The sequence below is a fragment of the Heterodontus francisci genome, chromosome 39, assembly GCF_036365525.1.
Source record: "Heterodontus francisci isolate sHetFra1 chromosome 39, sHetFra1.hap1, whole genome shotgun sequence".
Taxonomy (NCBI): domain Eukaryota; kingdom Metazoa; phylum Chordata; class Chondrichthyes; order Heterodontiformes; family Heterodontidae; genus Heterodontus; species Heterodontus francisci.
Genome location: NC_090409.1, coordinates 19322917 through 19339506, shown reverse-complemented (window position 1 = coordinate 19339506; position 16590 = coordinate 19322917). Strand labels below are relative to the sequence as shown.

Here is a 16590-nt window from a genome sequence, read left to right as displayed (position 1 = left end):
GGGGCAGGTTGTTCAACCTTGCCCGTCTAAGAGCGAAGTCCAAAGTATGGAAAGTCCTCATCAGAGAACTCCTCTTTGCTGACGATGCTGCTTTAACATCTCACACTGAAGAATGCCTGCAGAGTCTCATCGACAGGTTTGCGTCTGCCTGCAATGAATTTGGCCTAACCATCAGCCTCATGAAAACGAACATCATGGGGCAGGATGTCAGAAATGCTCCATCCATCAATATTGGCGACCACGCTCTGGAAGTGGTTCAAGAGTTCACCTACCTAGGCTCAACTATCACCAGTAACCTGTCTCTAGATGCAGAAATCAACAAGCGCATGGGTAAGGCTTCCACTGCTATGTCCAGACTGGCCAAGAGAGTGTGGGATAATGGCGCACTGACACGGAACACAAAAGTCCGAGTGTATCAGGCCTGTGTCCTCAGTACCTTGCTCTACGGCAGCGAGGCCTGGACAACGTATGCCAGCCAAGAGCGACGTCTCAATTCATTCCATCTTCGCTGCCTTCGGAGAATACTTGGCATCAGGTGGCAGGACTATATCTCCAACACAGAAGTCCTTGAAGCGGCCAGCACCCCCAGCTTATACACACTACTGAGTCAGCGGCGCTTGAAATGGCTTGGCCATGTGAGCCGCATGGAAGATGGCAGGATCCCCAAAGACACATTGTACAGCGAGCTCGCCACTGGTATCAGACCCACCGGCCGTCCATGTCTCCGTTATAAAGACGTCTGCAAACGCGACATGAAATCGTGTGACCTTGATCACAAGTCGTGGGAGTCAGTTGCCAGCATTCGCCAGAGCTGGCGGGCAGCCATAAAGACAGGGCTAAATTGTGGCGAGTCGAAGAGACTTAGTAGTTGGCAGGAAAAAAGACAGAGGCGCAAGGGGAGAGCCAACTGTGCAACAGCCCCAACAAACAAATTTCTCTGCAGCACCTGTGGAAGAGCCTGTCACTCCAGAATTGGCCTTTATAGCCACTCCAGGCGCTGCTTCACAAACCACTGACCACCTCCAGGCGCGTATCCATTGTCTCTCGAGATAAGGAGGCCCAAAAGAAGAAAGAAAGAATATTAATATCCGTCATGTGCCAATCTTGTGAAATGGGCTCGTAGGGAATCGGCAGACACTTACAGAACCCGATGATTTTCTTTTCCAGTCACTTCAGTTTTATACAGGGTGCTTGTAAATCTCTCCAAGACCTTAACATCCTTATTATAGCTGTGGTCCCCAATATTGGACACAATCCTGTGGCTTAACCAATGTGTTTAGAGAGGTTTGTAATAACTTCCTTGCTTTGTTTTCTAGACTTCTATGCATAAAGGCAAGACCACACCTGCTTTTTTTTAACATTCTTATCAGCTCGACCTACCACTTCAAAGATTTGTGTATATATACTCCCAGGTCCCCTGTGCATGCACCTACTTTTTAAGTTTGCTCTTGGCTGTCCTCACTCTTCCTACCAAAATACATCACTCACATTTCTCTACCTTACATTTCATCTGCCATCTGACTGCACATTCTATTTCCTCTCTCCTCCATATTGCAAATTAATTGCTAGTTTTTGCCAGAATCCGGAGAGTTTTTTGTGTGCCTCTGTAAAGGAATGAAATTGGGTTCAGTCTGTTTCTGACAAGCATAAAAAAGACGAAGTCAAGTAAACACAGTATACACTGAATTTGAGATGAGTTTGCATCATGATTATTCACACTGAGGATCCTCATTCCTCTTTGCTCTGCTCCGATGTTGGATGTACCCACATCTTACTGGTGTGCAACATCTTGGGCGGTCAGTTTAATTTGGTTGATACCATACTGGCCACCCATTTTATGCTGTGCCTATTTGTCCCTTGCAATGACCGGAAAATTGAGCATGCTGCATTATGGGTGACTAAGTCGATATTGCCATTTAAGACTACCACCCAACATTAACATTATGCTCTTTTCTGGATCTCAACACATCCTGCCGATAAACAGAGAGAGATGACAATAACCACTATGGTGACACATCCCCTATGTTTCACCCCCTTTGGTTCAAGTGATTGGCATTGCTTCAATGCTTTCCCATGGTGACAAGGATGAGTACAGGAACTCACACATTGATTACGTCAATGGCTGCGCTTGACTGTGATCTTACCTTTTTTTAATTCATTCATGGGATGTAGGCATCACTGGCCAGGCCAGCATTTATTGTCCATCCGTAATTGCCCTTGGGAAGGTGGTGGTGAGCTGCCTTCTTGAACCGCTGCAGTCCATGTGGGGTAGGTACACCCACAGTGCTGTTAGGAAGGGAGTTCCAGGATTTTGACCCAGCGACAATGAAGGAACGGCGATATAGTTCCAAGTCAGGATGGTGTGTGACTTGGAGGGGAACTTGAAGGTGGTGATGTTCCCATGCATCTGCTGCTTTGTCCTTTGAGGTGGTATAGGTCGAGCGTTTGGAAGGTGCTTTCTAAGGAGCCTTGGTGTGTTGCTGCAGTGCATCTTGAATATTACATAGAATTTGCAACACTAAAACAGGCCATTTGAACAAATTATCTATTCCGCACTACTATTTCTCTCTCTCTCTATGGCATATCCTAATATTACTTTCTGCCTCGAGTGCTATCTAGATTCCCCTTAAATGCATCTATCCTGTTGACCTCAATTACTCCATATGATCGGGAATTCCACATGCTCACCACTGTGTAGCTAAAAAAGAATCTTCTGCGTTCCCCATTAAATTTGCTGCTGACTACTTCATGTAGATCGCCTGCAGTTGCAGACTCCCCCACATATGAAGCATCTTCTTTACAGCTACCCAAGAAACCATTTCACAATATTGAACAGATCAATTGGGTCACTCCTCAGCCTTTTCTTTTGGAAATAAAATACCCAAAGCCGTTCTGTCTTTCCTAATAGGTACAAGCTCTCAGTTCTGGTGTCATCATTTTGAATCTTTTTGTACGTTCTCCAGTGCCTCCATATCTTTTATTTTAAAATGGAGACCAGGAACTGGCACAGTATGATCTAAGCAAGGTCCTGAACAAATTTTACACAGCCTTTCTGACTTTCAGTTCCATTCCTCTACAAATGAACCAATACGTTGTTTGCAGAATATTGGTTTAGAGTTACATAAGGTGCAATATCGAAAGCTGGTTTTGTTCTGTATTGTGTTACAATATATTGGCAAAGCTAACTTTCTACTTTCTCCTTTTTTTGTGATCGATCTTTCAATCGTGCAAGTGGAAGTGCAGTGATCTTGGAAATAAAGCATATCAGAGAATGTTGAATAGATCCAGTCACCCATCCACCTCCTAAAACAAGGATTAACTCCACCAAAAACATTATGGCAGCAAAAAATGGTTATGCCTGGCCAGTAAAAATGTCACGATATATTCCCAGCAACCACTCACAACTCAGAATCCATACAGCTCGCAATACAACCCCTCAATCTGAATAGTTAACACCAACTCAGCATATCAGTGCAAAAGATAAGGATGAAGCGTTTGTAACCACATTCAGACAGAGATGCCAAGTGTATAATCTATCTTGGTCTCCTTCTGGGGTCCCCAGCATCACTATGGCGGCAGTCAGCCAATTCAATTCACTCTACATGATATCATGAAACATCTGAGTGCACTGGATACAGCAAAGACTAATTGCCTGGATAATATCCATGCTGTAGTGTTGGAGATTTGTGCTCCAGAGCGAACTGTGCTTCTAGCCAAGCAGTGCCAATACTGCGACAACACTCATCTACCTCACAATGTGGAACATTGTCCACGTATAGCCTGAACATAAAAAAAAAGGACAAATCCAATCTGACCAAATACTGCCCCATAAATCTACTCCCAATCACCATGATAGTGATGTAAGGTGTCAACAACAGTGCTATCGAGTGACACTTCCACACCAATAATCTGCTCACAAATGTTCGCTTTGGGTTCCATCAGGACTACTTGGGTCCAGACCTCATTACAGCCTTAGTCCAAACATGGACAACCGTGCTTAATTCCAAGCGTGAGCTGTGAGTGAATGCCTTTAACAACAAGGTAGCATTTGAAGCTGTTTGGTATCAAGAAGCCAAGTAAAATTGAAGTCTATGGGAATTGGGGGAAAACTCTACATTGGCTGGTGTCATACCTAGCAGAAAGGAGGATTGTTCTGGTTGTTGTAGGCCAATCATCTTAGCCCAGGGCATCATTCCAGGAGTTCCTCGGCAGTGTTCAACCATCTTCAGCTGCTCCATCAATTACCTTTCCTCCATCATATGGTTCAGAGTGAGATGCTCACTGATGACCACACAGTGCTCATTTCCATTCACAACTCCTATGATAATGAAGTGGTCAGTGCCCACAGACAGCAAGACATGAACAACATTCAGGATTGGGCTGAGAAGTGGCAAATAAGATTTGCACCACACAAATTCCAAGCAATGACCATCTCCAACAGGATAGAACAAAAGCATCTGCTCTGGGCATTCAGCGGCATTACCATTGCTGAGTCCCCACTATCAAAGTTCTGGTGTTACCATTAACCACAAACTTAACTGAGTCCGCCACATAAATACTGTGGCTGCAAGAGCTGGTCAGAGGCTGGGAATTCTGTTGCAAGTAAGTCACTTCTCCAAAGAAGCCTTTGCGATTTTACTACTGTCAGGGAGAAATCTCCATCTGTTTCCTCTGCCTTGTGTAGCTTTTACTCTACACTGAACAGCAGGCTTCCTATGATCATGATTTGTATTAGAACTGTAAGAATGTCCTCAAACAATAGATTGTCTCCTACAATGACTTTCCTTTCCTGCAGAGTTTGCAAATGTAGGGAATTAAGCAATTTACGTCAGTTTAATTTTCCTCACTTTAATTCTAATGGGAGTTCTATCCTTTTCTCTTTTCGTTTCACCTGTAGGTTTCTGCACAGACTATTGTATCAGTGCCATCGTTGCAGTAACTAGCCGAAGGACAGGGTGAAAATGGCAAACGCAGCTTTCCACCTAAACTGTCATACCCTGGTAGCACGGCCAGGTCAGCGCCTCAAAATGCAGACGGGTCATTGAACGTGGTGTTTCTCCTGGTTTTCAAGCATTCAAATGCGAAGAGGCTTTGATATAGTAAATGAGGAGAAACTATTCCCATTGGCAGGAAAATCCGTAACCAGAGAATAAACATAATTCAGATAAGCTTGAAAAGGACTGGAGGAGAGATGAGGGAGGAAATAAGTAGCGAGTTCTTGTGAAATGGCATGCACGGCCTGAAAAGAAGCAGGGCTATGTGGGAAGAGAAAGGAAATGGGACGAGCTGAATACCTTTTTCAAAGGCACGATGGGCCGAATGGCCCCACTTTGTGCTGCAACGTTGTAAAGGGAGATTTGTATCAATACTGTAGCAATGCCTGTTTTTAGCTTTTGTTTGTTGTATAGGGAAGCACAGTTCTTAAATTGTAATATCTTAAAATGGTTAGAGATCACAGGCACAGAACAGGCAGAATTGCTCCCTTTTCTCTTTCATTCAAAAAGAGGCTGTGAAGATAAGCTCCTGCCTGAGAAAGACTGCAGACCACAGTGGCGCAGTGGTTAGCACCGCAGCCTCACAGCTCCAGGGACCCGGGTTCAATTCTGGGTACAGCCTGTCTGGAGTTTGCAAGTTCTCCCTGCGTCTGCGAGGGTTTTCTCTGGGTGCTTCAATTTCCTCCCACATGCCAAAGACTTGCCGGTTGATAGGTAAATTGGCCATTATAAATTTCCCCTAGTATAGGTAGGTGGTAGGGAAATATAGGGACAGGTGGGGATGTGGTAGGGATATGGAATTAGTGTAGGATTAGTATAAATGGGTGGTTGATGGTCGGCACAGACTCGGTGGGCCGAAGGGCCTGTTTCAGTGCTGTATCTCTCTCTCGAAACTAAACATCTACCAATTTATGGAAGACAGTCAAGTTAGTGAGTTACACATCTATGGAAGCAAGAACAGCACAACTAAATTAGTGTTGAATAATAGCTGTGCAATGTCGCTAAAAAACATACGAATTCGCACCTGGAAGGAGAGAGGAAAAGTTACTTCAGAATTCGAATAGTGCATATCTTGCTCACCGAACTGGGAAGTGTAATGTGTTTGAATTCCTCGGCTAAAACTCGCAATGTTTTCTCGTAAACTACTTTTTGTAAGTGTATGTGGAATTATATTAATGTTTAATAAATCCGTGATACCAGATTCAATGCTACAATCCCGATTAATTTGAGAAGTTAATTATCAGTAAAAGCAGACAACCCACAATCTGCACTCTAGAAGCGTGCAATATGCCGATGTGTCATAAGACAGAGAGGTAAGGGTCGGAGTCTGAATTGTATGATAGCTAGGAGCTTATTGAGGGATAGAAAGAGTTCGGCAATGAGAGCTCTGAGTAAGGTAGAGATCGACAAAGGGATTTCATTGAGTGATGCAGAGAGTCGAGCAACATGAGTTCATTGAGTGATACAAAGCGTTGGACCACGGGAGCCTATTAAATGATGCAGAGATATGGAAAATACAAGTTCAAAGAATGATGTATCATGTTGGATCAGGCTTAATGGACCAAATGGCCTACTCTTACTCCGTACGTTTGTATGTCGTGCTAAGCACTGGGATCTTACCAGGATAATCTGATCACAGTGAGGCAGACCACAGGCTGAATGATCACAAGAGTGGGCCACATGGCGACTGATCACAGGGGAATGACCATAAAGAGACTGTGCATAGAGAATTATCACAGTGGGGGTTGGTGAGGATGAGCTGATGGGGGGTGGGGGGGGGGGGGAGACTGGTCACACGCAGAGACTCACTGCAGAGCCACTGTCAGCAGAGGGTTACTGACCAGTGTATTTATCTATTTCACAGGATATTGTTGCTTGGAGAATTCTGAGGGTTTAACTCAGTAAGGGATTCAGTGAAACAATCCAAGCTAGCTTTCCAGATTGAAGTTGTGCCCACCATTATTCCCCAACCAACATCACGAAAACAGCTTAACTGGTCATCATCACTTTGCTGTGGGAACTTGTGCAGAAATTGGATGTAGTGTTTCATAGATTCCAGCAGCGACTATTATTTAAAAATATTGTATCTGTTGTAAACCCCGTCCTGAGGACATGATAGGAGCTTTTGAGAAGCAAGCTGTTACTTTCTTTCATCGATAGCACCAAGAGCGTATTCTGGATGTCAGGTGCAGGGAATGGAATATAAGATAAAATAAGCCTCTTTCCGAATAGTACCAGGTGAAACTGTGTTATTACAATGCGTAATTGTTGTTTTTACACAGAGCAAACTTAATTTAAGCTCTCCCCCTGGACCCTAGTCTGGCTGCTGCGTGAACTGCAGCTGGTACCAGACCCCTGAGCTCCCTGCCTCACTGGGGGATTCTCCTGGGTATATATTAAGAGCTGCTTCAAATTCCCTACCTCTGTGTTTCAGTGTATGCAGCTGTCTGCAGCTCCAGCACACGTCACTGACTCTCCCCGAGGATGGGAGGTTTGGCATTCGTACTAGTGCAGGACATATTCTACCATTCTCTAGCGGTGATCGGTGTGGCTGGTATGTGAGTAGGAGAGAATCACTAAATGAGCGAGGTTCTCTTTCTACATTAGTTGCCTAGAAATGTGTCAGCGTGTGCGTATGTCTGGGTGTGACAGTGCATGTGTGTGTGAGCTTATGTGCCTGTTGGTATGATTATTTGTGTGGACATGCTAGTGTATAGGTGAGAAAATGCATATGTGTAATTGTGGTCATGAATGTATGCTAGTGAGTGTGAGTGGGTGCGTGCTTTAGTGCCTATGTGTATATTTATGTACCTGTGTACTATGTGTGTTTCTGTGTCTTTCTTACTGTGTTTGTGTTCCTGTCTTTGTATTTTTTTTATTCATTCGTGGGATGTGTGCATCGCTGACTAGGCCAGCATTTATTTCCCCTCTCTAAGTACCCTTGTGTGTGGGAGGAAAGGAATTCTTTTTGTATGTGTGTGTCTGCGGACAAACAAAGGGAACCGTTAAAGGAGACGAAAATACAGGAATTACACAACACGACTGATTTCACTGCACTGAAAGCAATAGAAGCTCATGTACTAATTTAAATATTTGGTGAATAGGATCTCACTGAGCGAGGGGGAGAGTTAGGCACAGTGAGATCATTGACTGAGGGGGAGAATACAGGCTAATAAAAACAGACAATGTTGGAAATACCAAGCAGGGCAAGCAGCATCCGTGGAAAGGGAAACAGAATTAATGTTTTCAGCCGAACATCTTTCGTCAGAACTGAGAAATGTTAGAGAGGCGATCGGTTTTAAGCAAGTATCGAGGCAGGAACATAGATAGCAGGAAGAACAAAAGAGAAGTTCTGCGAAAGGGGGATGACGGGATATCACAGGAGGCCATTTGAGTGAGGGGTTGACGATGGCAACTCATTACGTGAAGTAGAAAGTTGGTTAATGGGAGATCATTAGCTGATATCTAGTGTTGGTTAATAGGTGCTCATTGAGGAGTGGGTTAAGCTGACAATTGGAGCTCATGGATGAAGGAGACAGGTGAACAATACGAATTAATTGAGTGATAAAAAAAGAGTTGCCCAATGGAAGTTCATTGAGTAATGGAGCATGTTGAGCAATGGAAACTCTCTGAAGGGGACAGTTGAGCAATGGGAACTTATTGAGTGACGGGGTGAGTTCCACAATGAGTTCATTGAGTGGGAGAGTAAGGAAAGCTAAGTTATTTGAGTTACGGAGCGGGAAATAATAATGCAAACTCATTGAGTAAGTAGTGGAAAATTAGACAGGACAATTTCTATGTGTGATAGAGTGTTGGGCAAATGGGAAATCATAGCGTGATGGAGAGTGTTGGAAAACTGAATCTCACGAAGGGAGAGATTGACAATGGGATTTTATTGAGTGATGCAGAGAGTTTAACAACATGGGTTTATTGAGTTACCCACAACTTTGGACAAAGGGAGCCCATTGAATGATGCAGAGATTTGGGAAATGAGAGCTCAAAGAGTGATGTATCATATTGGACAATATGAACACAATGAGTCATGGAGGTTATTGACCCATGGGAGCTTATTGAGCGATGAAGACTGTTGGGAAATGACTTCTCATTAAGTTACTGAGTTGGAAAATTGGAAGTGCAGTGAGTGAGTGAGAATAGGTTGGACAGTGGGAGTGAGTGCATATTGGACAATGTACAACGGGGAGGATTGGACAATACCAAAGGGCACGTTGAGCGACTGACTGCGTGATGGAAACTGGGAATTCGTTCAGTGAAGGGCGAATTTTTAAAAAATGAGAGTTTGTTGGGTAAAATACGGATTTTAATTAATAGGAGATCACTGAGTGATAGAGAACGTCCGATAATGGGAGCCCACTGATCATGGAGTGAGTTAGACAATGAAAGCTCATAAATTGATGGCGAGATTTGGGCCATGGCAGTTCACTGGTGATTGTCAGAACTAGTTAATGGATGCACATAGAGTGAGAGAGTTGGAAATGGTAAACTATTTGGGTAGTGCGGCACGAGTTGAACAATGCGAGCACGTTGAATAAGTGATAGAGATTTGTACAGTAGGAGTCCATTGAGTAATGCAAAGTGTTGGTCAATGGGATCTCAATGGGTGCTGGAGAGTGTTGAACAATGGGAGCTCAATGAGTGATGCAGAATGTTGGACAATGGGAGCTCAATGAGTGATGGAGAGTGTTGGTCAATGGGAACTCAATGAGTGATGCAGAATGTTGGTCAATGGGGGTTCAATGAGTGATGGAGAGTGTTGGTCAATGGGAACTCAATGAGTGATGCAGAATGTTGGTCAATGGGGGTTCAATGAGTGATGGAGAGTGTTGGACAAGTGGAGTTCAATGAGTGATACATAATTTTGGTGAATGGAAGCTCAATGAGTGATGGAGAGTGGTGGACAACTGGAACTCATTGCTGATGGTGCCAATTGCACACTGGAAGCACATTCAGTGACCCAGACAGTTAAACAATGGGAAATCGTTGAGTGACTTGGTGAGTTTTTGATAATGGAAGCTCATTGAGTAAGGGAGTAGAGTTAGACCACTGGAACTCAGTTAACGATGCAGAGAGTTGGACAGTACGAGTTAATTGAGCAACTGAGGAAGACTTGGATAATGTAAACTCATTGAGTGAGTGGAGAGCTGATCAATGGTAGCTGATTTGGCTTTTCCTCGCCCGCATCCATGGATTCCCTCGCCTCCTCTCCGACTCTTTCCAAGTTTTGTGCCATTCTATAACACATGGTGTGGGTATAATTAGTAACCATAATCTCTCTCTTTCCTTCTCTGGCAGCTAACCTAATGACCATAGTGATTCTGTCCCGAGGTAGCTGCGGCCTGTCCAGATGTACAGGCCGTTACCTAGTGTCCATGGCAGTGGCAGACCTGCTGGTCATCATCTTCTGTGTTATATTGAAATACCTGGGAACTCTCTACTTCCCCTTCTCGTTCCTCAACCATTACTATGTGTGTAGCTTCAACATCATTATGAATGCCGCTTTGGTGGATTGCTCGGTCTGGCTCACTGTGGCCTTCACCCTCGATCGCTTTATGGCCATTTGTTGCCAGAGGCTGAAAGCGAGATACTGCACGGAGAGAACGGCAGCACGAGTAATAATGACAGTATGCATGGTAAGCCACTTGAGAAATATCCCACGCTATTTCACCTACGAACCCATTCACACACCTGGTCCTTACCGTGGGTGCAGACTTCGCAATGTGTGTACAAAATCACTTTGGGCCGCATACATGTGGTCCGGCACAATCCTAACCCCTCTCATTCCCTATATTTGTATCTTGCTGCTCAATGCTCTGACCGTCAGGCACATTCTCATGGCCAGTCGGGTCCGCAAGGCATTCCGAGGTCAAGGTAACGATGGGAAGCAAGTTGACCTGGAGATGGAAAACCGGAGAAGGTCCATTATCCTGCTGTTCGCCATATCGGGCAGCTTTGTCGTGCTGTGGATAACCAGAGTGGTGGACTTTGTGTTTCAGGAAATATTGCTGGACATGAGTCCGAATGTAATAGTCACACAGGTCGGGGGCATGTTGATGTATCTGAACTCCTGCACCAACACCTGCATTTATGCTCTCACCCAGGCTAAGTTCAGGGGGGAGATGAAGAGAATTGTGACACATCCCATTTATCTGTTACTGAAGTTAATCAAAGGCTAAAAACTGACACGGTGACTCATCGGCTCCACTCCAGGCACTGCCCAGGAATCTGGCATTGTGGTCAAAGCAGTGATAAAACGCCAGGATTCAGCCAAACCCGTTCCAGCTAAATGCTATGTTTAATATTAATAAGACAGCTGTGAAAAAGTGAGTCAGTGTGTGAAAGTGGCAGGTCGAGCTCTCAGAGAGTGGAGGCGAGCAGGTGAAGCTGAGATGTTCTGGGTTAATCTTTACTGGAGCAGTTCTCCCTTCAATTCGTTCCAATGTCTTATTCCATCTTCATCACCCAACACTTCCATCGTTCCATTACCTAAAAGGTACAAATCAGGAATGTGCTAGAATACACTCCACTTGCCTGGATGAGTGCAACTGCAACAACGATTTGGACCTTGAAGAGGGTATTGCGCTAAATGGACACAGCTGATCAGAGGAAGAGGAGGAGCTGGTTGTGGAAGAGGAGGAGGATTCAGTATGTAGAGATTCCCTGGCTGCATAGGGAGGTGTCCAGGCCTGCTGCGGGACTCACATGTCTCGTCAGGATGTCATCAATGTCTGGGATCATCCGTTTCAGGCACGTTTCAGCTGAGCCCCTCTAACCTAGGGGCAACAACACAGGAGCTACCAGTGATAGCACTATCATTGAAGATGGAGCCTTGAACAGATCAACACTTACCACCAATGAAGGATGATAGCATTCAAAACTAAGCAGCCACTTCATAGGCAGTTCATCCCTTCAGCACCAGCGCACCATGGTTACAGTGGGCCCCATTTACATGATGCACTGCAGAAACTCGCCAAACTTTCTTCAGAAACACCTCCTAAACCTGTGACCTCTGCACCTGGAAAGACAAGGGTAGCGGGCCCATTGGAACACCACCACCTCCAGCTTCCCCTCCAAGTCACACATTATCTTGAATTGGGCATATGTGGGCTTTCCATCATGGTCGCTGGATTAAACTTCTGGAATTCCCTACCTGACAGCATTGTTTGAGATTTTTTTATTACATGTTTTGTTACGATACAGATCATTCCTGCCCTGTACTTCCGTTTTGATGGCTCCTCCACCCAGCGAAATCATTAATCTTTTTTTTTTTTTACTGACTGCAGCCTTTGTGTTGAGTACTGTTATTTTTATTTCTATCTCTGCTGAACAAAATGCACTCTCATCTCGAGATTACGTTAAATGGACCATGAGACGTTCAAGCCCTCTTTGGTACCTGCATATCTTGTGCCTTTACTGGTGCAACATTCATGTCCTTATGAAGCAGCCAATTTACTGTTTCAGCAAGCACCAAGTCAAACAAAGGCACACTCTGCATATTTGCATTTTATGGAGTGATTCCAAATTGCCTTGAGCACAGTGATAGCCATGTGTATCAGACGGCTAATAGAAGTCATGTACACATGTACAGAAGGTGTGTGCATGACGTACAGAAGCAGGCCATTCGTTCCATTGTGTTTGTGCTGCTCTTTAAAAGTGTTAGTTCCATTGCCTTCCTTTTTACCATAGTCTGCATTTTTTTTTACATTTCAAGTATTTATCCAATTCCACCACCCTTGAGGCAGTGCATTCCAAATCATAACAACCTGCTGTGTGAGAAAAAATAAATCTTATCGTCCCTTTTGTTCTTTTAGCAATTCTTTGAAATCTATGCTCTCAGTTACTGACCCTCCTGTGAGTGGAAACACTTTCTTCCTTAACTGCTCTATCGAAACTCCTCAGTTTGAACACTTCTATTAAATTCCTCCTAAACCTTCTTTGCTCTCAGGAGGACAGTCCCTTCTCCAGTTTTTCCACATAACTCAAGACACTCCTCCTTGGACCATTCCAGTAAATCTCTTCTGCTTCATTTTGATCTTCAATTCCTACCTAAAGTGTGATGCACAAAACTATATCGAATGCATGGACAGTAATATTTGCGTAAAGGTTATTATATATTGTAAAGATTATTGTAAACTTGAGGTCATCCAAAACTCTGATTCCTGTGTCCTAACTCACACCAAGTCCCGTTCTCCCATCACCCCTGTGTTTGTTGACCAATATTGGCATCCAGTCAAGTAAATCTTGATTGTTTTCTAAGTTCTTATCCTTGTTTTCAGATCTCTCCATGGCCTCACCCTCCCTAATTCCATAATCACTTCCAGCCCCACGACCTGCACCCCTCTCCTACTCAATTTATCTGAATTCATCTTATTCAAACCACTTGGGAAATCCTGATTTTATTCGATCCGTGCTCTCAGTTGCCAAGGCCCCAATCCCTAGGATTCCTTTTTCAAACCTCTCCACCTCGCTTTCTTCCATTGAGATCACCTTTAAAACCTATCTGTTTGACTAAGCTATTCGTCATCTGACCTAATATCTCCTTATGGGTCTTGGTGTCATATTATGATTAATAATGCTCCTGTGAAACATCTTGGGATAATTGATAACAATAAAGGTGGGATAAAAATATAAGTTGTTGCTGTAACTGTATCAACTGTTGATGGGAGACTCAACTGGAAGCAAGTCATGTCACATATTTAACATCACTTTATCTGACCACAAGGGTGTGGCAAAGGGCTTCACGACACGAGGACGGTTGTTGTGTGGGCAAACACAGGTTTTATCGTGGTAATTTTCTGAATGTGGGATCATGCTGTGCAAAGGGTGGCTGCCGCATTTTGAAATTTACAACAGTATCTAAACAGTGAAAATACTTCATTGGCTGTCAGCCACTTGGGGACGCCCCGAGGTTTGACAAGCGCTATATAAAGCAAGACATTTACCATTTTCTTTCCATCAGAGAGTGAAATTGTTAGAAAGATAGGGATAAAATCTTAGAAATGTCGCTGTATTTCCTGTCTATCCCTATCTGCCCTGAGGAGATGGTGGCAGCAAATCGATTGCTTTGTTGTTTTGCTGGGTCATTTCAAAGGGCAATAATTCAATCAACTACTGCGACAGTGGAGTCACAGATGAACCAGACAGGTTATGAGTTGGTCGGAGAGAACCAGGTGGATTCTGTTTTCTGGAAATATGACATGCTTCACAACTGACCAAATTTACTGAATTCAGTCGCACGACTGGTCATGGTAGGATTTGAATTCACAGCCTCTGGCTTGCTGTCCAGGACCAGTATCAGTACACAACTTGACCTGCGAAAGAAGCATGTGGTGTAACACGAGGGCATTTTTCAGTGCAAAGTTTAAAAAGTCACGTAATTGCATTGAGACATTTCTGCAGGCAAAGTGCTTCCCACAGAGAGAGAAAGACGGGGAGAGGGATGAATTAAATAGAACTGTAGATGATGTTAGAAAATGCGTGATATCAAACTAAGGAGCCATTATGCAGCCTACCTAAAATTCCATTCAGTTAAAGTCAACGTGTTTCAGCCCTAGCTCAGTATTGACATTCCCCCTTTAAATCAGGAGGTCATGGGGGCAAGCCTCACTGCAGAGACTATAGCCCATTATCCAGGCTGACATTATACTGCAGTGCTCAAAATCGAGACAGAGCTGATTAACTCATCGGCTCCACTCCACACAGTGCCCAAATTGGATAGGGGTGAGAGTTTGGGGTTAGGCAGTGGTAACCATCCAGGATTCAGCCAATCTCGTTTCACCTCGACACTGTATACAGTCATTTTTGGAAAAATGAGTGTGAGTGTGAAAGGAGAAGGACAAGTTAACATGGAAGCGGGAAGAGCAGATGAAGCTGCAATGTTCAGGGCTAACTATCACTGGAATTCCATGCCCCATTTAGTCTTTCGAATGTCTTCTCGCTGAATGGCGTCCCCCTGTCCCTGTTCCAACCTATGTCTCTGTGGAGGTGTGTGTCTGCCGCATCTCTATTCAGTGGGATGGACAGTTTGACAGAGTGGGAAATGCACAGGAGGCTGTTCACAGGGACAGAAGTAACACGGGGGGGGGGGGGTGGGTGGGGGGTGGGGGGCGGACGGTGGCAGCAGTTCACGGGGGAGATTACACAAGGCGGGAAATAGTATTGGGGGAGCATTTAAAGGTCAGGGACGGGGAGTGTTTACAGTGGGGCTGGGGGGAGAATTATAGGACGTTATTCGCAGAGAGAATTAGTTAACGTTTAAAATGAGGGTGGGTGGAGGGGTGGGGGCTTCTTCAAGTCTCAAAATAGGAGGGGGCATCTCCAGATTTAAAATGGGGGTGGCTGTCCAGGTTGAAAACGGCAGGGTGTGCTTGTTCAGATGCAGGGATGTTCAAATGGAGAAGGATATTACATACGGCCTGTGGTAAGAGGATCGGGGTGGCAGGGGTCGACAAACTAATTACTGCCTTTTCACAGTGGGTATTTAGATGAGGGTCTGTTCACAGGGGTAATTAGATGGGGGTTCTGTTCACAGGGGTAATTAGATGTGGGTTCAGTTCACAGGGTTAATTAGATGAGGTTCTAATCACAGGGGTAATTAGATGGGGGTTAGGTTCAAAGGGGTAATTAGATGAGGTTCTCTTCACAGGGGTAATTAGATGGGGTTCTGTTCACAGGGGTAATTAGATGCAGGTCTGTTCATAGGGGTAATTAGATGAGGTTGTATTCACAGGGGTAATTAGATGGGGGTCCTGTTCACAGGGGTAATTAGATGCGGGTCTGTTCACAGGGGTAATTAGATGAGGTTCTATTCACAGGGGTAATTAGATGGGGGTTCTGTTCACAGGGTTAATTAGATGAGGTTCTAATCACAGGGGTAATTAGATGGGGGTTAGGTTCAAAGGGGTAATTAGATGAGGTTCTCTTCACAGGGGTAATTAGATGGGGTTCTGTTCACAGGGGTAATTAGATGCAGGTCTGTTCACAGGGGTAATTAGATGAGGTTCTATTCACAGGGGTAATTAGATGCGGGTTCTGTTCACAGGGGTAATTAGATGAGGTTCTATTCAAAGGGGTAATTAGATGGGGGTTCTGTTCACAGGGGTAATTAGATGGGGGTCTGTTCACAGGGGTAATTAGATGAGGTTCTATTCACAGGGGTAATTAGATGGGGGTTCTGTTCACAGGGGTAATTAGATGGGGGTCTGTTCACAGGGGTAATTAGATGAGGTTCTGTTCACAGGGGTAATCACATGGGGGGGGGTCTGTTCACAGGGGTAATTAGATGCGGGTCTGACCACAGGGGTAATTAGATGGGGTTTCTGCTCACAGGGTTAATTAGAAGAGGTTGTGTTCACAGGGGTAATTAGAAGTGGGTCTGTTCAAAGGGGTATTTAGATGGGGATTCTGTTCACAGGCGTCATTAGATGAGCTTCTGTTCACAGTGGCAATTAGATGCGGGTCTGTTCACAGGGGTAATTAGATGTGGGTCTGCTCACAGGGGCAATTAGATGAGGTTCTGTTCACAGGGGTAATTAGATGGGGGTTCTGTTCACAGGGGTAATTAGAAGAGGTTCTGTACACA

At 44.5% G+C, this 16590-nt stretch overlaps 1 protein-coding gene across 1 annotated transcript; it reads left to right on the top strand.

Annotated features, from left to right (window-relative positions):
* The first annotated feature begins 7478 nt into the window (after window positions 1–7478).
* LOC137352847 (probable G-protein coupled receptor 139) lies at window positions 7479–11185 on the top strand. The gene is made up of 2 exons (XM_068018700.1): window positions 7479–7548; window positions 10305–11185. Exons 1-2 carry the CDS (start codon window positions 7479–7481, stop codon window positions 11183–11185), a joined length of 951 nt encoding a protein of 316 aa, XP_067874801.1.
* The last annotated feature ends 5405 nt before the right edge of the window (window positions 11186–16590 follow it).

Bases quoted from the DNA above. Each gene is read 5' to 3' on its own strand.
- LOC137352847 (XM_068018700.1), top strand. From the start codon at position 7,479: ATGGGAGGTTTGGCATTCGTACTAGTGCAGGACATATTCTACCATTCT. The intron at 7,549-10,304 runs GTATGTGAGTAG...CTTCTCTGGCAG, and splicing joins AGCGGTGATCGGTGTGGCTG to CTAACCTAATGACCATAGTG.